Below are 27,054 nucleotides of genomic sequence, written 5' to 3' on the forward strand. Positions count from 1 at the left end.
CCATTAATGGGAATGTAAATTGATACAACTCTTGTGGAAAACAATATGGATGTTCTCAAAAAATTAAAAATAGAAAAACACCACTGGAGGGGTTGTGGGAGGGGGGATGGGCTAAATGGGTAAGGGGCGCTAAGGAATCTACTCCTAAAATCCTTGTTGCACTATATGCTAAATAATTTGGATGTAAATTTTAAAAAATAAAAAATAAAATAAAATAAAACAGAAAAATACCATATGATTCAGTAATTCCACTACTGGGTATTTACCCAAAGAAAACAAATACACTAATTTGAAAAGATACATGTAACCCTATGTTTATTGCAACAGTATTTACAAAAGCCAAGATACGGCAGCAACCTAAATGTCCATCAATAGCTGAATGGATAAAGATGTGGATATAATATATACAATGGAATATTATTACTCAGCCATAAAAAAGAATGTAATCTTGTCATTTGTGAAAACATGGACAGAACCAGAGAATATTACACTAAGTGAAATAAGTCAGACAAGGAAAGACAAATACCATATGATTTCACTTATATGTGGAACCTAAAAATCAAAACAAACAAACAGAAACAGACTCATAAATACAGAGAACAAACTGATGGGTGCCAGAGGGAAGAAGAGTGAAGGATGGGCAAAATAGGTGAAGGGGATTAAGAGGCAGAATCTTCCAGTTATAAAATAAATAAGTCATAGAGATGAAAAGTACAGCAGAGGGAATACAGTCAACAATATTGTAATAATATTGTATGGTGACAGATGGTTACCACATTTATCACAGTGAACACTGAGTAATGTACAGAATTGTTGAATCACTATGTTGTACACCTGAAACTAATATAATTATATGTCAGCTATACTTCCATAATAATTTTTAATAATAACAAAAAATTTTAATAAAATAAAAAATTACTTATGTCCTTATAGTATTCATACATTTCAAAAATCACGTAAGCCCTTGACTTTATCAAGCTTTTGACTGAGATCCTTCCTCTTATTAACAAAAGAAATATTAAGGAAAATCCCTAGCAACAATAATCATATAATATAAACATATCAATGAGATCAAGAATTACATAGGATAAAAAACTGCCCAATAGGATTGTAATAAAGCCTCATATTTATTGAGGGTTCATTATGTGCTGGGTATTGTTTTAGAAGTCTTATACATATTATCTCATAACCACCATGTTGCAATTAGGAAACAGGCTTAGTTTCCTATCTTGCCCAAGGTTAAACAAATAGCAAGTAACAGAATGATAGATTAGAATAGGAGTCTTTTATCATTCAGTCACCAATTTCACCTTGTTGAGGAATTCTTAGAAGCTATGCAACAGCAAGCTTCTTTGATTTGCCTATGTTTACTTGCCTATGTTTACTTGTCACCTAGTTAGACACCTGTTTTGCATATTCCTGAAGCTGTCGTCCAACCCTATCACAGCACTGAACCAGGTTCCACTTTGGTCACCAGTGACCTCTGTGTCATTGAATTCAATGGACATACTTCAATCTGCCTCTTATTTGACCTTCAGAAGCACTCAGTAGTGCTGACGGCTATCTCCTTTTCAAAATACTCTCTTCCCAGGGCACCTGGGAAGGTTGAGCCCAATCCATTGAGTATACGACTTCATCTCAGGTCATGATCTCACGATTAGTGCGTTCGAGCCCTGCATCAGGCTCTCTGCTGTCAGGGTGGAGCCCGCTTGAGATCCTCTGTCCCCCTCTCTCTCTGCCCCTCCCCTGTTCATGCTCTCTCTCAAAAATAAACATTTAAAAAAATTTAAAAAATAAAAACCTCTCTTCCCTTGATTTCATGACTAACCCTCTTTTATTACCTGTAGCTGACACTACTGTTGCTACTCAAACACTATCAACAACCCTTTCTTCCTCGTGTATCTCCCAATGCACAGACTACAAAGCAAGACACATTCCCAGAGCCCCTGGCAGCTAGAGATGGCCATGTGACTCAGCCCTGGCAAGTTAGACCTAAGAAAGAATCCACTGGGGGCTTCTGAAATATTTTTCCTCTGTGATGAAAGAGGGACAACAGGAGACCTTTCTCTAATTACCCTGACTGATCCTGTTACCTGTTTGTGGATGTGATTATTCAAGAATATAACAAGTCCCACTGTGACAGCCATCTTGCAAATATGAGAAGTCCAAGAGAAACACAAAGACGCCATCTCAGTCCCCTGATACTGTGGCGCTGTCTGTAAGACTTCCTACTAAGTAAACAAATAAACAACAAACGTTCTTGTAGTTCAAAACACATCCTAACAGATACAGCCTCTCTGCCTCCTTGACAAGTTCATCCTCTTCTACTAGATCTTTATCTATTGGAGTCCTTGAAAGCACAATCATAAGCCCACTCCACTTTTCATTCTATGCTCTCCTCTCCCCTAAGCAATCTCACACTCATATACAACTTCAGTTACCATCTATATGCAATTCAATAAAGGTCATTGAACATTTATGTGTAGGTTCAAGGTTCATTACCTCTAGCCCAGAGCTCTGTACGGAGTTCCAGACTCATAATTCAACTTCTTAATTACCACTGCCTCTTTTTTTTTTTTACATATTTGGAATATTTATTGATTTGTCAATATATTAGGACCTATAAAAGAGTTCTGCTCAAAGTATCTTAAAAATTCACATTTTAGGGGCGCCTGGGTGGCTCAGTCGGTTGAGCGTCCGACTTCACCTCGGGTCATGATCTCACAGTCTGTGAGTTCGAGCCCCGCGTCGGGCTCTGTGCTGACAGCTCAGAGCCCGGGGCCTGTTTCAGATTCTGTGTTTCCCTCTCTCCCTGCCCCTCCCCCGTTCATGCTCTGTCTCTCTCTGTCTCAAAAATAAATAAATGTTAAAAAAAATTTTTTAAAAATTCACATTTTAAATGGTAATTTATATATCCTTATATATATCCTTATACATTAAAACAATTGAAAATTTTGATCTTAATTTTATAATAATATATTCAATTTTTTATGTTAATTATGTGATTACTAACTTTTTTTAAAAACTTGTTTTATTTTTTATTTTTTAAAATTTACATCCAAATTAGTTAGCATCTACTGCAACGGTGATTTCAGGAGTAGATTCCTTAGTGCCCCTTACCCATTTAGCCCATCCCCCCTCCCACAACCCCTCCAGCAACCCTGTTTGTTCTCCATCTTTATGAGTCTCTTCTGTTTTGTCCCCCTCCCTGTTTTTATATTATTTTTGTTTCCCTTCCCTTATGTTCATCTGTTTTGTCTCTTAAAGTCCTCATATGAGTGAAGTCATATGATTTTTGTCTTTCTCTGACTAATTTCACTTAGCATAATAGCCTCCAGTTCCATCCATGTAGTTGCAAATGGCAAGATTTCCTTCTTTTTGATTGCCAAGTAATACTCCATTGTATGGATATACCACATCTTCTTTATCCATTCATCCATCGATGGACATTTGGGCTCTTTCCATACTTTGACTATTGTTGATAGTACTGCTATAAACTTGGGGGTGCCTGTGTCCCTTCGAAACAGCACACCTGTATCCTGTGGATAAATGCCTAGTAGTGCAATTGCTGGGTCGTGGGGTAGTTCTGTTTTTAGTTTTTGAGGAACCTCCATACTGTTTTCCAGAGTGGTTGCACCAGTTTGCATTCCCATGCCTCTTTTTTTTTTTTTTTTTTTTTTTTGAGGAAGCTGATCTATTTGCAGTGTTGTGTTTTGGTCATATGGAATTATTACTGAGATTATGCATGAGGTTTTTTTCCAGTTTTATTGAGATATAATTGACATTTAACATTGTATTAGTCCAAGATATACCATCTCCTCTTCAACATCTCAAAGACACCTTGAACACAACATGTCCAAAACAGATCTCATGAGCTTCCCTCAGAAGCTTGGTTTTCGTCTTCTAGTGTCTCCTTTCTCAATGAATAGAACCACCATGCATTCAGTTATGCAAGCCAAAAATTCACTATATCTAATATGTCACCAACTCCTATCAATTTTACTTTTTAAATACTACTTTTCTTGTCTCAACTGCCCCTGACTTTTACATGCCAAGACAAACGCAAGGGCTCCTCAAGAGTCAATCTACATCCACTCTGGTTCCTTTTTCTTTTATTTATTTATTTATTTATTTATTTATTTATTTATTATTGAGAGAGAGAGAGAGCACAACCTGGGGAGGGGCAGAGAGAGAGAGAGAGAGAGACAGACACAGAATCCGAAGCAGGCTCCAGGGTCTGAGCTGTCAGTGCAGAGCTTGACACAGGGCTCAAACCCACAGAACATGAGAGCATGACCTGAGCTGAGGTCAGACACTTAACTGACTGAGCCACCCTGATTCAGTTTAAAATCTACTCTCAACTGCAGTCAGGGTGACACAAGTACAACTACCCAAAGTCCTCCAGAGCCTTCATATTAGACTCAGGATAAACACAGGACTCCCAAGCAGAGCCCACATATGCTGCATGTTCTGGCCCATAGATGTCCACGATATTACCTTCCATAAGGCAGCCCTTACACTGAGCTCCAGCTGTACCAATCTCTCAGCCCACCTACTTACCAGGCTCCCTTCTGACACATGAGACTCTTCTATTTGAACCCCTTACCCCTTGTAGGCCTTGCGAATCCTACGCATCCTTCAGTCCTCAGACCAAAGGTTACTTCCCCAGAAAAGCCCTCTCTGACATCTTCATGAAAAGAAAAACCCCAGAGCGCCTGGGTGGGTGGCTCAGTCGGTTAAGCATCTGACTTCGGCTCAGGTCATGATCTCATGGTTCCTGGGTTCGAGCCCCACACTGGGCTCTGTGCTGACAGCTCAGAGCCTGGAGCCTGTTTAGGATTCTGTGTCTCCCTCTCTCTCTGCCCCTGCCCCACTCGTGCTCTGTCTCTCTCTCCCTATCTTTCTCAAGAATAAATATTAAAAAAAAGAAAAATCCCCTCTTATAGAGTCTCATAGTACAAAGTGCATCTTTCAAAGTGCTTATCACAGCTGAAACTTTATATTTGCTTTTAAAATTACTTAATTAATGTCTTCTCCCACCACTACCATATAAGCTCCATGAGGCAGGGGCAGAGGTCAGTTCTGTTTTGCTAACCATGGTGTCTCCAGTGTCTGGCACGGACTAGATATTCAGTGACTATTTACTGAAAATATAAATAGCCCTCTAGAATTGGAATGTTGTCATTAAGGCATCAATGAGTTCACAAGTACAGATGTTCCAGACCACTTTCTCTTTCTCCATATGGCTGTAACTTGAACCCAGTTCACAGTAGTCCACTGACTGTCCCATGAACACACCTGGAGAGTCCCTGTGTTTAAACTGCTTGCCCTCCCAGATTGTCCCACTTACCCTCTCAATCAAAACTTTATCCATATTTTAAGACCCACACTTTGCTCAAGTGGCCCAAAGCCTTTCCTGATCATTCCAATCCATAGAGTTCACTCCCTCTGATGAATTAATATTATCTATAGTACACATTTTGTACTTTCTACATTCTACTTTACATTGTAAATTAATGATTTATGTGAATATGCCTAATATTTCCAATTAGACCTAAGGTCTAGAGCAAGCACCATACCTTGTATTTCTGGGTGGTTTTCACAATGTCTAGCTCAGAGCAGTGAACAAAGGAATCAATCAGTTGAGCAGGTCTATGCTTCATCCTTGATATACAATGGGCTACAAGGACCAAGCTGCCACTTGCTGTCTTCCCCAATAAAAATTCAAATGACAAAATGACGCCCTACCACTTGGTCCCTGAGAGCCCCCTGGTGGATATCGCCTCACTCTTAACAGTTTCCCACAACATAAGACTAGTTTTGAGTCCCAAGTGTAATTTTTAGCATGGAAAAGCTGGCTATAAACATTCCCCATGAACAGATCAAGATACAGATTTGGGAATAACAGAAGTAACGCAGCCTGATCATAGTGGTTTTCCAGTGAAACGCTCAACTCCGAGAAGAAAATGGCAGATTGCAGCAACTTGCATCGCTCTTTATTGAGCATTTACAAGGTGTCTGTCACTATGCTACGTAAGCATTTTACATATACTTAACTCATTAAATGCTCACAACATTTTAAGGCATTGCAGAAATTACTATTCCTGTTTTAGAAATGAGGAAACTTGATCTTAGGGAGGTTAAAAAAACTTGCTCAAGGTTAACACTAACTGGCAATTTGCTGGTGAGCTCAGATATGACCCGCAAACCTCTAACCTCATAATTTTAGGGCCCCTACTCTACTGTCTCCCAACTTAGAAATTAGGATCAAAGGCTCAGGATGAGATTTCAACTTACACCCTCCAAATGAAGGGTGTTTTCAAAAAATAATATATAATAAATATAAATGACATTTTGAGGGCCCTCCAAGCCAGAGTGAGATAGGAGACAGAACTTCCAAAAAACTATACGTTTTAATTACTCATATAATAATCACAAGCCATTTCATATTTAAAGGGTAATACTCCAAATGAAGAAGCATTAAGGTTTCAAAATAAAACACTTTTGGGGCACCTGGGTGGCTCAGTTTGTTAAGCATCTGACTTCAGCTCAGGTCATAAGCTCACAGTTTGTGAGCTCTAGCCCAATGTCGGGCTCTGTGCTGACAGCTCAGAGCCTGGAGCCTGCTTCAGATTCAGTGTCTCCCTCTCTCTGCCCTGCCTCACTTCTCTCTCTCTCTCTCTCTCTCTCTCTCTCTCTCTCTCTCTTTCTCTCTCAAAAGTAAATAAACATTTAAAAAAAAAAACACTTTTAGGGGCACCTGGATGGCTCAGTCAGTTGAGCCTCCGACTTCGGCTCAGGTCATGATCTCACAGTTTGTGAGTTCGAGCCCCGTGTCAGGCTCTGTGCTGACAGCTCAGAGTCTGGAGCCTGCTTTGAATTCTGTGTCTCCCTCTCTCTGCCCCTCCCTTGCTCATGCTCTGTCTCTCTTTTTCTCAAAAATAAATAAACATTAAAAAAATTGTTTAAACGCTTTTTAAAATAAACAATAAATTAAAAAATAAAATAAAACACTTTTTCCCCATCCTGCGTCAAAAATGTAATTATTATTTATTATGTAATTAAGCAGAAGATTGAAAACAGTGCCACCAAATTTGTTCACTTTCTATATAAACAATACATGAAAATTAAAATTGAGTTCATATCATAGCATGTGATGCCAACAGTCAGCCCCTTTTTCAGGTCAGTTTCCCAAAGTTCATATGCAATTATACTGATGAATGAAAAGCAAATTATACAGATGAATGGAAATGACACCAGTCCAACATGAGTCATAAGAGAAGAAATACAAGTCAAAACAACAAGATATTCTTCTTCATCTGTCTGACAGAATACAAACTTTGATAATACTCAACGACAGGTTACTGTACTCTCCTATGTAGTTAGTGAGACTACTGAAATTGTTTCAAGTCCCTTAACTTATTAATCCCTCTTTTATGAATTTGTTCTAAAGAAATAATTGGAAATGTAGTAAAAAATTCATGTTCAAGGATACTCGTGTGGCACTGGAGTAGCAAATTCACAAAGTATTAACAGTAATTATCTTCAGTCATTAGAATTGCAGATGATTTTTTACATTTCTAATTTAACTTATTCCTATATACTTACATTCAATTTCTAGTCAGTGTTCTAAAATTGCCCCAAACATTCAAAAAATATGACCAGCCAGCAAGATTACTGCTAATAGCAACAGGCAAGGTGAATTTATTTCAACCCGAAAATCTGTCTTGTAACACATTCCCAGTTGTCTATCCACAAAGAAAATCTCTTCCCACATGAGAATTTCTAGCTTACTTATTTCATATCTTGTTTAACAACTGTTTCTGAAATTAGTCAAGCCATTCAAAAGGCCACTTACCTGGGTTGGATGTGTATTGCATTGCAATCATTAGCATGGATGATGCAGACAGATTAACATGGGCAGGAACGCCTTCTCTTCTTGAGGAACCCACTGAAACAAAAAATCTTTTGATTAGACACAATTAGTCTGTATGTATACTTCTTGTCATACAGCATGATAGCTGAGAGGAAACTTTGTTTAAAAGTCTGAACCAATTCAGTGGATGTTTTGCACAAATAAAAGCACAAATTCTGTCCTAGCATACAAATATTACATCTGTCATCATCAATAGCACACATTTGGTAAGAATCTCCAAGGAGAAGAAAGAGTGCCAGAGCGTGATGTCATGGCTTTATCAGAAATATACTTAGATGCAATCTCTGCTCCCAAGATGTTTACATCTAGGTGGAAAAGAAAAAAAAACAAGATCCTCATGTGCCCAAATATAAAGGCATATTGAAGGTTATCTCAATAAAAGTAAAAATAAAAGGTTTATTTATTTTGAACTCAACTTGAATGTATCACCTTTCAGAGATGCAAATGAAGTAATAGTCCACTTATAATAGGGACCTTATTAATTCAGTTACACAAATTTCAAATCATGTATTATTAAAAAAATTGTCTATTAATTTAAAAATTATTTTCAGCTCTCACATATCATTTAACAATTTTATTCAAACCTTTACATGTAACTCAGCAGCAGCATCTTCATCACCATGAGAACCACTTTTTTACTTTTCCAGAGCTTACCATCTTCATATCCAACTGAGTTGTTTGAAAGAATGCATTTTTCGAATCTGTGAATAACACTGTCACTGAACGTTTTAACCTGTGCCACAAGTATTCAGTCACAAAGCAAGCTGGTTTCTTCAAAATTCATCTTGTAGCTGTGTATCCATGGTCTCCACATGATAATCACTTACATAATGCTTTTAAGACATCTTTAAGTGGCTTGTTTACGATGCATCCAACACTATATTACATTTCTTTCTCTCTCCTTTTTAGTGGTATGTCAGGGAACTCCAACAAGCATTCAAAACTAGCACTGATGGAGGTCATTCGGGATAACACTCCACAGAGCTGCTGTCTCCAAAGAGTACTTTATTATTCTAACCAGTAATTGAGAGAGGGCTCACATAGAAGAAACTTTAAAAGCACTGAAACATAAAATGAATTCCTTTTCTCAGGGATAATTGCAGAAGTAGGAGGAATCTCTCCTTATAGTTAGGTTTGTGGCAGATCATCAAGAAAGCATGAGCAGAACAGTGTAGAGTGAGTATGACACCCTCAGTCAACCCTCAGTTTCCTCCACACAATAGAGAAAACCACTAATGTGGGCAACAACAAAAAAATCAGTTGACCCACAAATCTGCTTTATTTTATTTTTATTATATTTTACATTAAAGTGCAGTACGTGGAAATAGTATATCAACTCCATCCATTAAGAATAAGGCAACTTATAATCATACACATGGATAAAAGAACCATTGAAACACTACAAGATTTGTCATGTAATAGAGAAAACAGAAAATTTTAACATGATTCTATTCTTTTCTTTAAGTAAAAGAAAGACTTTGAGCACCACAATGGATGGTTTACAACAGCTTTACAGACATAAGCAAACAAATAAAGAAAAGGGATCTATCATTATGTTCTATTTACCCGAATTTGCTTTTATTAATCATTCACAGCTGGGATGCTGCTACCGCCACCAAGCTGGTGATATTCAGGTAGATGAACTAGTTTGGCTGTGCAATATAAATGGGTACTAATAATTATACAAAGATATGCAGATCATGTCAATGCTCTTAGATGGTAAAGTTGATTAATCAAATGAGATTAATCAAGGGAAGAGAACTTTGAGCCAAATACTAAAGAACAAGATGCATTTTCTCTCAGATTTAGCCAGGGAGCTTGTTAAAATTCAGCTTTGGGGCCCGTATCTAGAGTTTAACTCCATCAGTTTGGAAGCAGAAAAGGTACAAGTTTAATAAGCACATCATGTGACTCTGATCAAGGGGGCCCTTGAGCCTTGTGGGAGAAGCATTACTAGAGGGACAGGAAATAAGAAAGGAAGCACTCAGTAAGGTGTCTAGATGTGGGAGCAAGAAGTGCATGCCCCGGTGCCCTTTGTTCAGGGCGGTGGCAGGAAAATCTAGTCTCTGACACACTCGAAGAAAAATAATTACATACGTTTAAATAATTATCTATATCTGTATCTATATCTATATATGTATACACATCTATATATGGTCCTCCTGGGACAAGTGTTTTCACCTTTGTTTAAATTCATCTGAAACTTTTTAATAATAAATGTTTCTAAAAAAAAAATAAAATGACTATTAAGGGAGTCTGAGAATCCCTGTGCCTGGAGGCCTTTAAAACTGGGAGAGATGCCCAAAATGTCTCGATGATTTAGGTGAAGTCTATTTGGAGACTAGCCCAAATGGCTCTGTGACCTTTGCATGTCCCTTTTACCCCTACAGAACCGTGCTCTCTGTCAAGTATGGTCAACCACAAAGCCAAAAGTGTTCCCCTGGTTCAAGCCCTAGGAAATTGGCTCCAGGACCTCTATAAACAGACAGGGCTTTGCAATTGCATAGCCTTCTGACAGACTGAATAAAATTACCACAATTCTAATTAATAAACATGCACAGGCACACATCATTTATTGAATCTTGGTAAAAAGGCATGATGTAAACAGATGTGTAGCTTGTCCCCATGCAGGTGTATAAAGCCAAAGCTACATACAGTGGAAGGAAGAAGAGAATTAATCCAAATAAGAAAATTTTATATGTAATATTGTGCTCAGGAAATACAATTAAAAGTTTTAAGACCTATTTCCTGATCCTCCAGCACCACCAGAACAACCATTTCTAACCTTTCCTCTATGAGCCATAACTCATAGGAGCTTAATCTCTTCCTGCATCTTATAGTTCCTAATGTACTATCCCATACAGCTTTCTTACATGATTCTCACCCAAAAAACAATGAAGTATATGGGGAAGGCCATTTTATAAACAGAAATCAGATTATTTGCATGGGATCACCAACTTAATTATTAGGACGATAGCCCAGGTCACTTAACATCACGGCTAATGTTCTAGTGACTTATTCACTCAAAATTCATTTAAAAATTCAAAGAGTATTCTTCCCATAGCTCCCATGTCCCAGGCATTGTTCTTCCCCTGGAGACACAGTTGTAAACAAGACAGGTAAGCCTTTGTCCTTATGGAGCTTAAATGGTCAAGTTCTGCCATCCAATATGGTAGCCACTAGCCACATGTGGCTATTTAAATTAATTAAACTTCAATTAAATTAAAAATTCAGTTCTTCAGTCTCACTAGATACATTTAAAGCACTCAGTTACCATATGTGGCTAGTGTACTAGACAGCATGGAGGTTTTTTAAACATTTCCATCATTGCAGAAAGTTCTATAGACAGAGCTGTTCTAGAGGAAAAGGCAAACAAGTACCTGTGAAGAAATGTAAAGCAGGGCAAGGGAATAGGTAGAAAGTGATGGAGCGTCCTGATTTAGCTTGAGGGTAAGGAAAGGCATGTTGAAAGATGAGACACTTGAGCTGAGACCTAAAGAGAGTGAGGAAGAATCATAAGACCATCTGGGAGAAGGGCTACTGAGACACAGGAAAGCTTAGTGCCTTTATGAAACCGCAGAATGGCCAATGTGGATAGCATGGAATGAACATAGAAGAGACAGTAATAAAACAGTAAGGTCAGCAGTGGCCAGAGCACAGAGGGCTGTGTGGGCTAGGGAAGGACATTGAATTTGATTTGTCAGAGTAATGGAAAGTGATGAAGGAAGTGACATGGTCTGATTTACATGTTTGGAGGATGGCTCTGGCTGTTTGGTAGAGAACAACTGTAGGATTGCCAGGAGTAGAAGCAGGGAGACTGGTTCAGAAACTACTGGACTGGTCCAGGTGAGAGATGGTGATAAGAAGTGGTCTGAATTGGAATATATTTAAATAAACCCCACTAGCCTTATTATTTTTTAAGGGGTAAAGGTAGGAGAGTCATCTGGGAAGAAGAAACACATTCTGGTGCCATCCGACAGAACCATTTCCTGTGCTTGGGCAGACTGCACTGCCTGAATTAACAAGCATCTCTGTGTAATCACAGGTATTTGTATTCCATGAGATAGGGTTTGAGCATAAGATACCTATGCCTTCAGAAGGGCCTATCAATTCAACATAATGGGAAGACTGCAACATCATGACCCAAAAGTCCATGCAGCATTACAATATTTGTAGACTGCTATATCAATGAAAATCATAGAGACAAGAGTGCCCATCAACAATGCAGAGGTGAAGTGCCTGACTGGCTCAGTCAGTAGAGCATGCAACTCTTGACCTCAGAGCTGTAAGTTCAAGCCCCATGATGGATGTAGAGATTACTTTAGAAAAATAAAATATTAAAAAAAAAAAAAATGCAGAGGTGTTCTGTCAGATTCTATGCGATCAAAACCTATTCTGGTCATTATTGTTACTATACAACAAACTCTAGCGGGGGAAGAATCCCAAGCCCCAGACGCTGGCCCCTTTTCCCAAGCTATGTTTAAAATAATAAAACTTTAGGACAACATGTGAATTGGTACAGTATATTGGAATTAGTTGCAATGGGATTTGACATGTCTGTCACATGACTGTGGATTTGGTCTGTTATACATTTGTTTAACATGACACAATATTCAAAGGCCATTGTTGTATGTTATCTTCTGGTCTTCACAACAAACATGGGCACGGGCAGGGGAGATCATGATAATTCACAATTTTACAGCTAAGGAAACTAAAGTTTGATGAGGTTAAGAGATTTGCCAATCGGCGAAAGACTACACAATTCAGCTCTTCTGGATTTCTATTCCAACATATTTCCACAAATTGAACAATAAAGCTCTTACAAAATAGTAAGACCTATTTTATAAAAACAATCATTAGTTAATAAAACAAATTTTATATCTAGAAGAATATTTAAATGTCATCAATATGTGGTGTTGGGTTCTGACTGTCTTTTTTTAAATATATATATTTATTGGTTTTTGGAGGATCATAGAAGCATCACAGGCATCCTCTGTAATAGTAGTAGAAGACAAATGATCCAGGGCTAATGGCCTGGAACCAGATACTCAATTAACCCACACAATTGCTTTTAAGTGCAAAGATCTAAATGAACCTTTATTTTTCCTAAGGGTAAGTGATTTTTTGAGGAAATTTAAGTCTAGGCTACCAAGATACACTAGAAGGGTCTTTCACCGATATCATCGCTCAGTCTTATTATCATCTTTGAAATAACACAGCCTATATCAATTAATGTTCATTTGGGATCCGCTTTTCTCTTCTTTGCCAATATCCATATCATCTTCCCAACATCCATATTTCAAGTTGGTCCACAAATCACAGACCCTTTATTGCAAAAAAAGAGGTTTCCATGGTGAAATGCTAATGACTTTTTCAATTCTTAGTACTCCTTTAATATTTTTAAAAACAAAAAACAGAGCCTATTGCACACATTTGGAATAAAAAGAAGTATATCTTATTTGTGGAAGGAGTTAAAAAGAAAAGATTATGTCAGATGAAATTTTTATAATAAATTGCAGTTTTCTCTGCAGCATATCAAAAGGAGTGATTTAAAATAAAGCCACAGTACTAGATTTATTGACAAAAATGATGGGAGGGCGTAACTGACAAACACGCACGGCCCTTACATGGAAAGAACCGTAATACTTCATTAGATCCACTTCAGAGCTTGGCGCTTCATAGTCTATGTTCTTAACGACACTAACATTTAACACCTGAAAAACTGTCCACATTTTACATCTTGACCTTGCGAACACCACACCAAAGGCATAAAATCTGTCTTGTCTTGAAGATTTTATCAAATACTCAGAAAATGCAGCCTCCTTAATCCCCTAACATCTCGGTCCTGAAATGAAAACATTCTGGAAGAAGTTAAATGCTCCTCTCTCATTTCGGTCACAATTTCTACACATCGAAACAACTTCCAAAGACAGAAACGACATGGATGCAAGCAACAGACACATATTCTCACATCAATTCCTTTACACGTGATTAATCTGGAACCCGATTCCCTCGTTCTTTGGGTCTGTGTCTTTACAAAGAAACAAATACAAAAAAAACACCTCAACGGGGCGCCTGCGTGGCTCAGTCGGTTAAGCGTTTGACTTTGGCTCAGGTCATGATCTCGCGGTTCATGAGTTCCAGCCCCGCATAGGACTCTGCGCTGACAGCTCAGAGCCTGAAGCCTGCTTCGGATTCTGTGTCTCCCTCTCTCTCTGCCCCTCCCCTGCTCATGCTCTGTCTCTCTCTGTCTCAAAAATAAATAAAACATTAAAAAAAAAAAAAAAACACCTCAATCATTTAATAGAATGTGGTTTTAAAGGGTATTACTACTGGGGTGCTTGGGTGGCTCAGTCGGTTAAGCAACCGACTCTTGACTTCAGCTCAGGTCATGATTTTGTGGTTCTTGAGTTCCAGCCCCACATCAGGCTCTGCACTGACAACAGGAGCCTGCTGAGGATTCTCTATCTCCTTTCTCTCTGCCCCTCCCCCACTCGTGCATGTGTTCTCTCTCTCTCAAAAAATAAACTTTTTTTGAAAAAGGGTATTACTACCATTTATTTTCAAAGATTTAAAGGCTCCTCAACCCACAGGGATGGTAACAATAAATGGAAGTCACAAGTAAGAAACTAAAACCAGAGCAATAGAGATAAATGAACTAGATCAACAACTGGGTTACAGGAAGACATGTGCCTCTTACATAAAATAAGATTGATGTTATTTAACCTAGAATTAGTAAGCCAGAAATAACCTTAGAGATGGAACATATTTTCCAAAACTCCCCTTTACAGCTGAAAACACAATGGAGCCCCAGAGACATAAACAGCTTGTTCACAATTTAAATGAACACCAAGTTAATCTACCAATAAGTATTAAAATTCATACACATTTTGTAGACTCAACTTAATATTTTGTTCCCCTCAGTTGCCAAGGCTCACACATTTAAAGAAATAAGGATTCTAATGTGACTTTAAGACATGTTTTGGGGTCTGTGCTTCTAATTAAGTAGAAATTAATAACCAGGGATGAAGAAACAAATTGCCAGTCATCACAATGCTTGATCAGAGTGAAGCATAACTTCAGAGGCCTGATATATTCAATGCCTCTCCCTAAATTATTAACTTATTCCTAAGAAGGAGGGTAGAGTGAATTTAGATTAATTATTACAAAGATGCTCCTCCTCACCTGTAATTCTTTAAAAATAATAATAATAAATAAGAATTCCTATGCCTAAATTTCACAGTTAACATAACTATACAATTCTAAGACTGTATTGAGAAGCAAGCGTTTGTCAGGTTACACAGAACAAAAAAAAGAGAGAGAGAATGATCAATAATCTATTGCTTGAACCATACCATCGGTCTGCTAATGTTTCTGAATCACCATAAAATTTAGGCAGAAGACAGACTCTTTGCTTAAAAGACATGAAACTACAGGGGCGCCTGGGTGGCTTTGTCAGTTAAGCGCCTGACTTCGGCTCAGGTCATGATCTCACGGTCTGTGAGTTCGAGCCTCGCGTCGGGCTCTGTGCTGACAGCTCAGAGCCTGGAGCCTGTTTCGGATTCTGTGTCTCCCTCTCTCTCTGCCCCTCCCCTGTTCATGCTCTGTCTCTGTCTCAAAAATAAATAAACATTAAAAAAAAAATTTAAAAGAAAAAGACATGAAACTATAATTCCCTAGCTAAAATTAAGCTTAACTATAAAATAAGTAATGTAGCTTAAAGGTACCTATGTTTGCCACTATTGTTACATAGCAACAACTTTAATAAGATGATAAGCACATAAAATTAAAAATGGTGAAAAATGGTCACTAGGAATCGAATGTGACCAATAAAGGTATTTTAATGGCACAAAAGTTTAGGGAAGGAGAGCAGTAAACTAACACTTAGTGAACACCTGGCATTGAGCCAGCCAGCACCTTACCAATTTCCAGGTGAATCATCTCTGTTATCACAACCACCCAGGCAACTATTATGATTATTCTTCTTACATAGGTAAGAAACAGAAAGGTTAGGTAACTTGCCTAGGGCCACACAACTAGTTTGGCAGAAGAGCTGTGATTTAAATCTACATCTGTTTGGCTCCTAAATCCACAATCTTTTCAGGTTATCCGCTGAAGTATAGATTGATTCATAATCTAATTCTTTTTTTTTTTAAGAGAGAGAGAGAGCACGCAAGAGCAGGGGAGAGGGGCAGAGGGAGAGAGAGAGAGAGAGAGAGAGAGAGAGAGAGAGATTATCTTAAGTAGGCGCCACTCTCAGCCCAGAGCCCAATGCAGGGCTCGATCCCACGACCCTGGGATCATGACCTGAGCCAAAATCAAGAGTAAGACATTCAATCGACTGAGCCACCCAGGCACCCCCTGTAATCCATTTCTTTACAAAATACTTTAGAAGGATTCTGATCATAAAAACCAACCCAATTTGGCTTTTTCTCTCTGCTCTCATGTGTGGAAAGCCTATTAGAATTAATCTGCAACACTTCTCCAAAGAAGACATCCAGATGGCCAACCGACACATGAAAAAATGCTCAACATCACTCATCATCAGGGAAATACAAATCAAAACCACCATGAGATACCACCTCACACCTGTCAGAATGGCTAACATTAACAACTCAGGCAACAACAGATGTTGGCGAGGATGCAGAGAAGGAGGATCTCTTTTGCATTGTTGGTGGGAATGCAAGCTGGTGCAGCCACTCTGGAAAACAGTATGGAGGTTCCTCAAAAAACTAAAAATAGAACTACCTTACGACCCAGCAATTGCACTACTAGGCATTTATCCACGGGATACAGATGTGCTGTTTCGAAGGGACACACGCACCCCCATGTTTATAGCAGCACTATCAACAATAGCCAAAGTATGGAAAGAGCCCAAATGTCCATCGATGGATGAATGGATAAAGAAGATGTGGTATATCTATACAATGGAGTATTACTCGGCAATCAAAAAGAAGGAAATCTTGCCATTTGCAACTACGTGGATGGAACTGGAGGCTATTATGCTCCAGTGAGCATAGTGAAACAGAATTCAAATCAGCTCCACATTTATAACAAACTTGCACATGAGTTGCAAGCCTTTTTTCAAAGTGTTTTCATACGTATTGATTCACTTTATCATCACAACATCCCTGTGATAATGCTAGCATCATTCTGGAGATGAGGTATCAACAATGTGAGATGCCTAACACCACACAGCACATTTACAAGTGAAGCTGAAACTAGGATCTATATGTCCTGACACTGTCTATTGCTCTTCCCATCACAACCTTCTGCCTTCAGGTGCAAAAGATAAGAATTTCTATACCTGAGGCAGCACTCTCTCCATACTTTTTTCTTAAGTTACACAAAATACCATAGTTTCTATGTCAGTAATAGACTATGCCTTGATGTTTTCTTCCTACTCTATAAGATCAAATTATGCAAGTAAAACAATTCTAAGGTATAATCATCATTCATTTCTTTGATTCTCTCCATAATCATCATGCTGAAATGACAATTTAAATCACAGCACATGTATATAGCAAGTGATTTCATTATAATCTTGAAAATCTATAGCCTAAAACAGTGCAAGCAAATTCCATTCGTACAATATGTTAAAAGAATCTAGTATTAGGTAAGATTGAACTTACATATAGCCATTGGTAGAAAAGATGTGCTAAGATATTCAATAATATCCTTGTGCAGAAATGGAGGAAAGGTAGCTAACGTTGATATCATCGTGTAGGGCAAAGTACTCAGAATATCATCATTGAGAAAGGGTAGCAAACATGTAGTTGTATAAAATATCGACTGTCCAAGATCTACAAAACAAAAGTGAGTAATCAGTCACTGAATATTTTGCCATTTAACAAAACATGCTAATTCTATATTTTTAGTTCTTATGAACTGGCTTAAATTGAAAACAGCTTTGCTCCCTTCTTATTAAGAGCTCTGAAACATAATGCTCAGTAGAGTGCATAGACAGTATATTTGTTCAATAAATGACTGGTGAATAACTGCATTAAGAAATATAAATATCGATTTCATGAGCTTTTCCTCAACCCTCTATCAATCTTCAGTAACACTGGGTATTCCTATTATTCCTTGATTTTAGAAACTAAAAGCACTTTCCACGTGATCATGAATCCTAAAATGTTGTCTAGCATTCTTACCATCATTACATTTTACACAAAGTAACTGTGGCACAAAGATGTTACATTATTTACCCAACGGAAGTTTTAGCAAAGTCAAGGGCAGGACCGGAAATAAAGCCAGGCTATCCCTGCCCCATCAACCAAAAAGCACAGTCTTCCTACATCTGGAGTGTTGAGCAATGAGGGAACATGCATCTTCCAGTACAGCAGCATATTCCGCAGGTGCCAAAGAAAGGAAGCTGTAAATTGATGTTGTGTGGCCCTGTGCATTCAGTTATCAATCATCACAGAAGGATGTACTACCTAGTGGTAATCTTCCTATCAACATCTTTAAATGGGGAGAGGAAGAGTACCTACCTCACTTCTAGAAGGACTGTTAAGAGGCTTAAATGAGATTAATATAGAGTGCTTAACACAGCACATAATGTGTGCTCCACAAGTATGGCCATTGTTAAATATATTAATAGTGTTACTATTATTACCTGCACAAGGAGCAAAAATAAAGGACATTCAAAAAAACCATAACTATTTAGCTTTAGAATGCATGTACACCAAATCCCAATATACTGAATATATCTTTCTGTTTTTAAGTAGGCTTCATGCCCAGCGCAGAGCCCAACACAGGGCTTGAACTCACACCCCTGAGATCAAGACCTGAGCTGAGACCAAGAGTTGGGTGTTTAACTGACTGAGCCACTCAGACACCTCTACTGAATATATCTTTTGATACTTCTGGATCTCCCAATTTGTGTGTCATCAGTCAGGACTTGACAAGGAAGATGTGGATCACTTTCCTGTCCACTATAAAAGAAAATTATTGGGTTTGTTTGTTTCGCAGCAGATTTACCTTCTTAGTGCAATTTTGATGCCTAATGTTATTTCCAACTATCATGGAATTAACCTGCCATCTCAACAAGCACATCTACTGACAACAGAGAGGATGAGGCCACCCGCACGCTGGTGAGTGAGGGTCAGTCAACCTTGGCCTCAAGCTGATAAGACGTAAAATTCATAGGTTGTTTTACTAAGAATTAAATGAGGCTGTGCATAAAGGACACCTTAGCTGCACTGTAACGTAGTTACAGAACATTAGTGCTGAAAGGGGCCTGAGAGCCAATCTGGAATATCTTTCAAGTGAGGAAACTGAGGCCCGGAGAAGGAAAGTGAGGGTCCAAGATCGCCTGACAGCTGGGAGCTGAACTGTGTCAAGAATGCAGCTCTCACCAGTGCACAGCCCTTCCCCCTGTGGAGACACCGCCTCGAGCCCTGGAACGGTAGTTCACACGCTCAGTACACAAAAGAGTCACCCAGAGGGCTCAGTAAAAATTTGGATCCCCAGGACACACCTCTCAGCGATTCTTATTCCTAAATCCCAGTGTGGGACCCAGAATTCCATATTCAAACTCCCTCAGTGATTCCAGTGTTGTTAGGAAACACTGCTGAACTCCTTTTTTTACCTCTAAGGGAGAGTCTAGTTTTTTCCTCTCTTCTAAGAACAGAGAACACAGTCTACAGATAACAGTGAAGAGTAAAGTCGCAACATAGTTGTAGGTAAAAAGCAAATATATAAATCATTCCCCCTGAAATTGTTGTAATTTAACACAGTTAAATTGCAGTTAAATGGATTGTGAGTTATCAAACTGAATGCTTTTTATCTTAATAAAGGGGCTCTAACACAGTGGCCCAGCCCAGGACCAGGCAGGTCTACAGTGACCTCAGGACAGGTTGTCACAAAGGAAAAGTACTGATGAGACCACCACCACAGTAAGCTCTGGCAGTCTTATGTTCAGAGAGTCATCTCCTTGAAATTCTGAGTGGGTACAGGGATCACAGTAAAAGTGACTGGGCTCCAAACAACTACAAAGTTACACAACAAGCAAATTTACAAATTTCTACATTTTTTTATATTCGCTATAATACAGAACTGTAAATATAAGAAAAAAAAACAAATTCAACAATCATTATTTCATCATTTTTAAGAAAGTAGGTTTTTTAAAATTTTTTAATTAGGAACACATCTTAATAAACCATTAAACATTCTCTTAGGAGAGTTAGCTGCAAGTAAAGGGCGAAATAACTCCCACAACTCACTCATTTCCCAAATTCCAGTTTCTCTATACAGTGAAACTTTGGGTATCGTACTTCCAGAGACCAAATCATCAGTGTTTTCAAGTTAAAATGCTGTTTTAACCCATGTTTTAAACATTCATTCTCTGGAAAAAATCCCTTTTCTTACTCCATGGTTTTCCATTTGATTCTCACAAATATAATACTGAATAGTTAAACAAGAGATATTGTACTCCTTTTTATGGGTTAGAAAATGGTAAGCAAGTGAGATAATGACATTGGCTAAAACACACTGTGGAAAGGGAAAGCGTTAGGCAAAGAAGCATGCTCTTAGGTCACTGTCCCGAAGCACCCCTAATAGTGTGTAGTATATGCCACATACAGCTTATAGCAGCACCATATATCATACCGACCGCCAACACTTTGTAATAATAACTAGTGATCACTGGTTAAATTTGGAAGAGTTCTTAGAGATTTATTCTTATCGAACCTCCCGGATTTAAAAGACAGGAAAAGTAAGTCCCAGGGAGAGTCTGTGATTTGCCGCGAAAAATCACAGGATTAGTCAGTGGATTTGACGTGCCCTTCAGGCTCCATCTCTTACATTTTATGGGGGGCAGGTTTCTAAATCTTAGCCCACAAATCATAATTCCAACAAGCACCTCCATGATAAGCAGGTAAATTCCCATTACAGCTCTACTCGTCCGTCCAGCCCATTCCCCTCCAAATGTAGGCCGACCTGGGTAACATCCCTCTGGTCATAAATGAGCGAAAAATGACAGGATGGGAAAAGCCATAATTAAGTTTCCATATAAGAAGGGCTTTAGCCACACAAAGACCTTTTAAGCAATTTATTACAGTAACAACGGTCTCCAGCATCCATAAACATACACATACATTCTCAAAGATTTTGATTAAATGCTCACCGTGTTGGCCGTGCTGGAGTAAAGGAACTAGATCCAGAAGAGTCACCAAAGTCACGTAGAGGCCTTGATAGTCCAAAGAAGGGTAGTCTGACAAGTGAGCATCACGACTTTGCAGGCCGCGTTCAGAGGGAGCATCTCGCAGGACGCTGTAAAGGAGGGAGCGAGTAACAGTAGGGTTGATGGAACTGACCTGCGGTCTTAGAGATGGGGTGAGTGGGAATGGCACAGGAAAAAGACACATGGTCATGGGCACTGTCAAATTGGAGGCATCTTGGTTTTCCTTCTTCCCTGTGCGGGACAAAATGCTGTTGGGGGGACAAGGAAAAAAAAGAGACAACAAAGACACAAAGAACAGCACATTACATTGAAATGACACTCTAAAACAAATAATAAAACTCCAGATATATCCCACATAAGATGCAATTGCCACACCAGCAGTGTCTACACATCGAGCAGGGGTCACATAGCTTCGTGCTCAGAAATACCAATAACGCACGGTTTCTTTCGTGGAAATTGCATTGCATCTCATGTGTTATCTGGTTAGTAAGGAGCAAAAATATAAAAATGCATGTTTCAGTGCCAAACCCATGTTTTACAGTTTATCGGTTTGGTGAAGGAGAGGTTTCCTCGAAGGAAAAACAATGGTTTCATCTAAAGAATTAGGGCTTTTATACTAATTAAAACAAGCTTTCAAGGCAAAAGAAGTTTTCAGCTAGACTGTCTTAATCGGGTAAACAAAAACCTGCAAAATATAGGTATGGCACTTGCAGAAACATGTTTTAGCAAAGAATAAACATGTGTGTTTATTAAGAAAGTCTTAAAAATCACATGTTTATTGCATCAAAATAATGTCTATATGTATATTATGATACTGTTTCATGACATTCTATCAGTATCATTTGAGATAATGAAGTTTAAACAGGCATATGAATTTAGAAATAATACATATTTCTAAAATGTTAGCTAAACTACATTGGAAAAGCTATAAAATAATATATAGTAGATGGTCCGTAGCATATGTTTGTGAACTAATGATAATGGTTATTTATGTGTGTTTTTTTTAATTTTGCATGTTGGGGAGGAAACATTTTATTTTATGAATACAAACATTGGTTTATTAAATAGTTACCTTCAAAATTCTAAAGACTAGGCAAGCAGTATCTGCCATATAGCTGCACATCATACAATAGTATCTTATATATTACTGCTGCTACTTACGTTATTATTCAACAAAACTCACTAAAAACTAAAGGAAAGATCATTTAGAAAGTTAAAAAAAAAGTTTAATGGGAATAAAAATAAACTCTAGAAATAAACTAGCTTTCTTTTAGCCTTCATTTTTAAATAAAAGCCTTTTAGTAAAAGCGATAAAGCAGAAAACTTGTTAATTTAAAAATAGAAGAAATAACTGCTTGGCCAGATGTTTTAAGTTTTTAAAATTAGGTTTACTATTTATCATCAAAGACAATAGTTATACATTATAATGATAATCTCTGCTGCGCTTACAAAGTGCTTTTATATAGTACACTTATATGTGAATCAAAATAGATAACAATTTATAAATGTTTCATTACATAAAAATAACCTTGTTTTACACTTACTCTATGTGCATCAAACATTACTAAGTTCTTAGTTAATGATATTACATTTACAATTTTACAGTGGTGTGAAGAATTGGTTAGTGTCGAGCATGCTTGCTATTTCAAATTGACATTTATTTTTATTTACTCTTAGTGCAAAATATGTTACAATGTAAGAAAAATTACTACATGCTTTTTATTTTCCATGTGCCTAATTTACCTCGATTTCCTTTGTCTTCTGTTACCCAATGTCCAGGGAAAAACAATTAATAATAATAAAGATAATTTCAGAATAGTTATGTAATACTTCTTAGCAAGAAATAACTTAAGATTTAGTGTTGTTTTTTTTTTACTTTTAAAGGGATTAAATTAACCTTTTTTGTGTGTGATGTATTTATCTTAAAGTAAGATACATATACTTTATACTTTACAATGGGATAATATCAACATTCCAGTACCATCAGATTTTCCATCAAGACTTTATAGTTTCCTCATATAACTTGATTATTCCTAAATGTACCACCTTTAAATGTTATGTTCTTGATAAGCCCAGTCACCAAAAATCTATTTGAATCCTGGAGGGTTCTATCCCACTGAAAATTCCTTTAGAATCATAATGGATATAAGTTAGAAATACTATTTCCCAAATTTCAGTCCTAAGTTAACCCTACTACCTACATCTTTTCAAAATTACAAGATGTGGATCTTCTAGAAGTGGTATAGAAAAACAACATTTTGCCTTAGAGAATAAAATTAGCTACATATCATATATTAATTCTATCCTTTAAATTAAGTACCGTTCTGTCATCAACTTTTCCTTGGTGGGGGAAATATAGCACATTATTTTTTTCGAGTATACTTCAGTATTGTTCCAAAGTTGGACATAATTTAAGACACTAGTCAAATCAACTTTGGAGACTCCATTTTGATATTTTTCCCTTCCTGTATATGTGGGGTTCCCAAATGATAGCAGCAACAAGTTCATACATGCAGGAAGGGAGAATGTCAGCATTGAAACAGTAAAACTTCTCTCTCACTGCCTCTAGATTTAATAAGTAGGTGAGGTTGAGGAAAAAAATGGCTGAAATGAATTATCCATGAAACCAGTTTTAAATTACCATTCATGTTTCAATGTAAGGAAATGTTTTCATTTGTGGTAAAACTTAAGAAGGGCTCATGAATCAATGTACAATGCATTGTGATTTTATGATGTTTTGTGAAGTTTATTCAGAAAAAAAAAAAAAAAACTTATTTCCCCAACCAAACTGTCTAACTCGGGAATGATAAAACCATCTACCCCATCTAAAATTCTTTCCCAGAGGACTATACACCCAACCAAAAAGAACATTAAGAATGCCCTGCTCAGAAGAGTTTGACCCAGCAACCAACTTTTCACCTTTCCTTTTCCCTCCTGAGATCCTCTTTATCAAATGTTTACTTCCAACATCAAGAGGAACCAAGAGAAGAAGACCCCTGTGGGTATGGAGAAAGATGAAAAGTTGCCCTGAGGTATTTATAGCACATAAAAATAATACATCAAATAAACTTTCTATAAGCTTATAAATTTTGACATCTTAGTTGAATCTATACACTAAATAAAATTTACTTTATCATGCGATACTCTAAAGCTACTCTGTGGACTTCAAATCAGTCATTGGAAGGTCTGTTTTCTTCCTAAGCAAGTAAAAATTACAATTCAACTAAGCTTATTGAACTGAGACTAGAATCCCTTTTAAAAAACATATCAAACATTTTCTAAAGAGTTAGCAGCAAGTAGTTTTCCCCAAACATAATGATTGTTAAAAAGATTTTATGCGCAAGCAGCTGGAATGGCACCAGAAGAGAGATCTGGGGGAAGGAATTCCAAAAGACTGCATGACATAGGAAGACTGGAAACCTTTAAATATTCTGCCAGGTAAGAGGCAAGATCCTTAAAGAAGAACTTAGATATTTTAAATATGGCCCCAGAATGCTTTCAATGTAAAATGGACAGACTCCTCTGTAGCAATGAGGGGGGGATTAAACTAGATGATCTTCATAGTTCCTTCTAATACTAAAAGCAAACAAAAAACTAAACTCTGAAGTTGTGTGTAAATTGTGTGCCTGTTCCCATACTTAGGTCCCTACTAAATTAAAATGAGTACAAGTTAGCACTCAGACAAAATTTTACCCAGTACCCCAGGTCACTGCTAGATGAAATAATGCTCTAGAAGGGTTACTGCAATGGATAAAATCTGGACCAAAGTCAACTCAATTCAACAAATATTTGTTGACCCTCTTCTAAGGACCAAACTCTGCTCTAGGCTCAAGGGTTAGTAAGCTGAATACCCCGTAAGACTCATCTTCTACTAACCTAAAATTTAGGGAACCCCCATGAACTACAATGTGAGTCTAATTAAGAGCTAAGTGAACAGATGTGGACTATTCAACCACTGATATAGTTAATTACGGTAACACATAATCTCTCCTCTCCTGTGGATTAAATTAATTGAAGTTAAACACCTAGGCTAATCTCTGCCTTTGGGAATATGTACAAAGTCTACTGAAATCAGTAAGAGTCACAAGCCACACATGAATACCAGAGGACTATTCCTCTAAAAATGCAATTCTGACTCAAATGAAGCTGCTGGTACTTCAAGTTGCAGATTTTACTCAAAATAATAATAATTTTAATTTCTTTGAGAATATCCAAATAGACAGAGGGTTACTCTGTGAGAATTTGTCTCTAATTCTTTCTTCTTGTTTCTTTCCAAGAATCTGCATTCTAAAAGCAAGAAGTGCTTCTGAATGTAAAAGTCGTCTAAAATGCAAAGGGAACCAACTTGTTAGTGAGTAGAAACTCTTACTGTCAATAATCTTGGACACCAAATACCTAGACCATCTTATCTGTCTTGAATTTTCTAATAGCATAAAGAAAATTAAGAAATATAAATATTATTATTATGGATATATATATATATATATCAACAGTGAAAGTGGTCATAGTTTGGTCCAATGTAGGACAATAGTTGTAAGTTCTATATTTCCAATAAACAAAAGAAATTAAAGAATTTTGCGTTGGGTTTTGTGGGGTTGTTGTCGGGGTTTTTTTTTGGTGTTTTTATTTATTTTTGATTTTTGCTTTTTATTTTTTTAATGCTGAGGTAGGCAAAAAGAAGAAAGAAATTGCATTGGGTTCAGCCCAAGAGTTGAAACCTCTAAGCACTGAAGTTCAGCCTGTGACATGTTATGTTTCTTACTGTTTTCTTTCTTCTTCCTACTTCATGTGAGTGTGTCCTATAGGCTATCAACTCTGCTCTGACTTACTACCCACAACAAATTGCTAAGTGAGAGACAGCTAAAGCATCTGGGAATTAAAACACTATCCAGATCACCTCAAGTACAGCTCAATTTAACTTCCAAAAAGTTGGCAAATCTTTGCACTAAGCACTGCCTTTCCTCCCTTAATCTCAAGGAAAACCAAAACTATGCCAAGAACTCATAATGGATGCTGGTATTCCCAAAGGCCAAACCCAAGTATTTACTAAAAGAAGTGTCTTTGCACCATGATAACTAGTAATATGAGGGAGAAGCAATAGAGTGTAATTATTGAGAGTATGCTGTGGATTAAAACCACCAGGGTCAAAGCCAGGTTCCAACGCTGACTAGATAGGTGACTGAGCAATTTCTTTAACTGCTTTACGCTTTAGTTTATTATCTGTAAAATAGGTATAATACTACATTTATTTCATATAATTATTATAAGGGATTAAATGAGATGACATGTATAGTTCTTAGAACAGTGTTTGACACATATAATTACTAGTATTATTATACAATATTGCTATGATAATGGTAGTTATTGTTAATACTACCATTAGAAGCAGCTGCTGATATTGTCTTCCTTGAAAATGGTGGAACTTAAGAAACACAACAGATGAACATAGGGTAAGAGAAGGAAAAATAAGATAAAAACAGAGAGTGAAGCAAACCTTAAGAGACTCTTAAATACAGAGAAAAACTGAGCACTGCTGGAGGGGAGGGGAAGGGGGCATGGACTAAATGGATGTTGGGCATTAAGGAGGGCACTTGGATTCTACTCCTGAAACCAATACTACACTGCATGTTAACTAACTTGAATCTACATAAATAAATTTTAAAAAGAAAATGGATTCAGCTCAATGGCACAGAATCTTCTCCAACAGCTACTTGAACAAACTACCTTAACACCAGTTTTATCATTAAAATGCTATGAACCATGATCATATCCTAATAATCCATGGCTCAAGAAAATGGAAACTTCATGTCTTGCAAACATGACTTCAGTATCCTAAATTTCCAAACTTTCTGACACAATGACTAAGACTTAAGCAGTAGGCTTCAAAGTGCCAACAAATGTCACGGTTTCTTTGCAAAGTGAATTCAGAATC

The 27,054-nt window shown here is 37.4% G+C and overlaps 1 protein-coding gene across 1 annotated transcript in view; it reads right to left on the reverse strand.

Annotated features, from left to right (window-relative positions):
- UNC79 (unc-79 homolog, NALCN channel complex subunit) overlaps positions 1 to 27,054 on the reverse strand; it is a 220,239-nt gene that overhangs the window by 191,807 nt on the left and 1,378 nt on the right. Inside the window, 3 exon segments of the mRNA XM_049612255.1 lie at positions 7,859 to 7,951; positions 17,569 to 17,739; positions 21,066 to 21,370. Coding sequence (XP_049468212.1) covers positions 7,859 to 7,951; positions 17,569 to 17,739; positions 21,066 to 21,312 — 511 coding nt within the window. The 5' untranslated portion in view covers positions 21,313 to 21,370.

The sequence above is a fragment of the Panthera uncia genome, assembly GCF_023721935.1.
Source record: "Panthera uncia isolate 11264 chromosome B3 unlocalized genomic scaffold, Puncia_PCG_1.0 HiC_scaffold_1, whole genome shotgun sequence".
Lineage (NCBI taxonomy): Eukaryota > Metazoa > Chordata > Mammalia > Carnivora > Felidae > Panthera > Panthera uncia.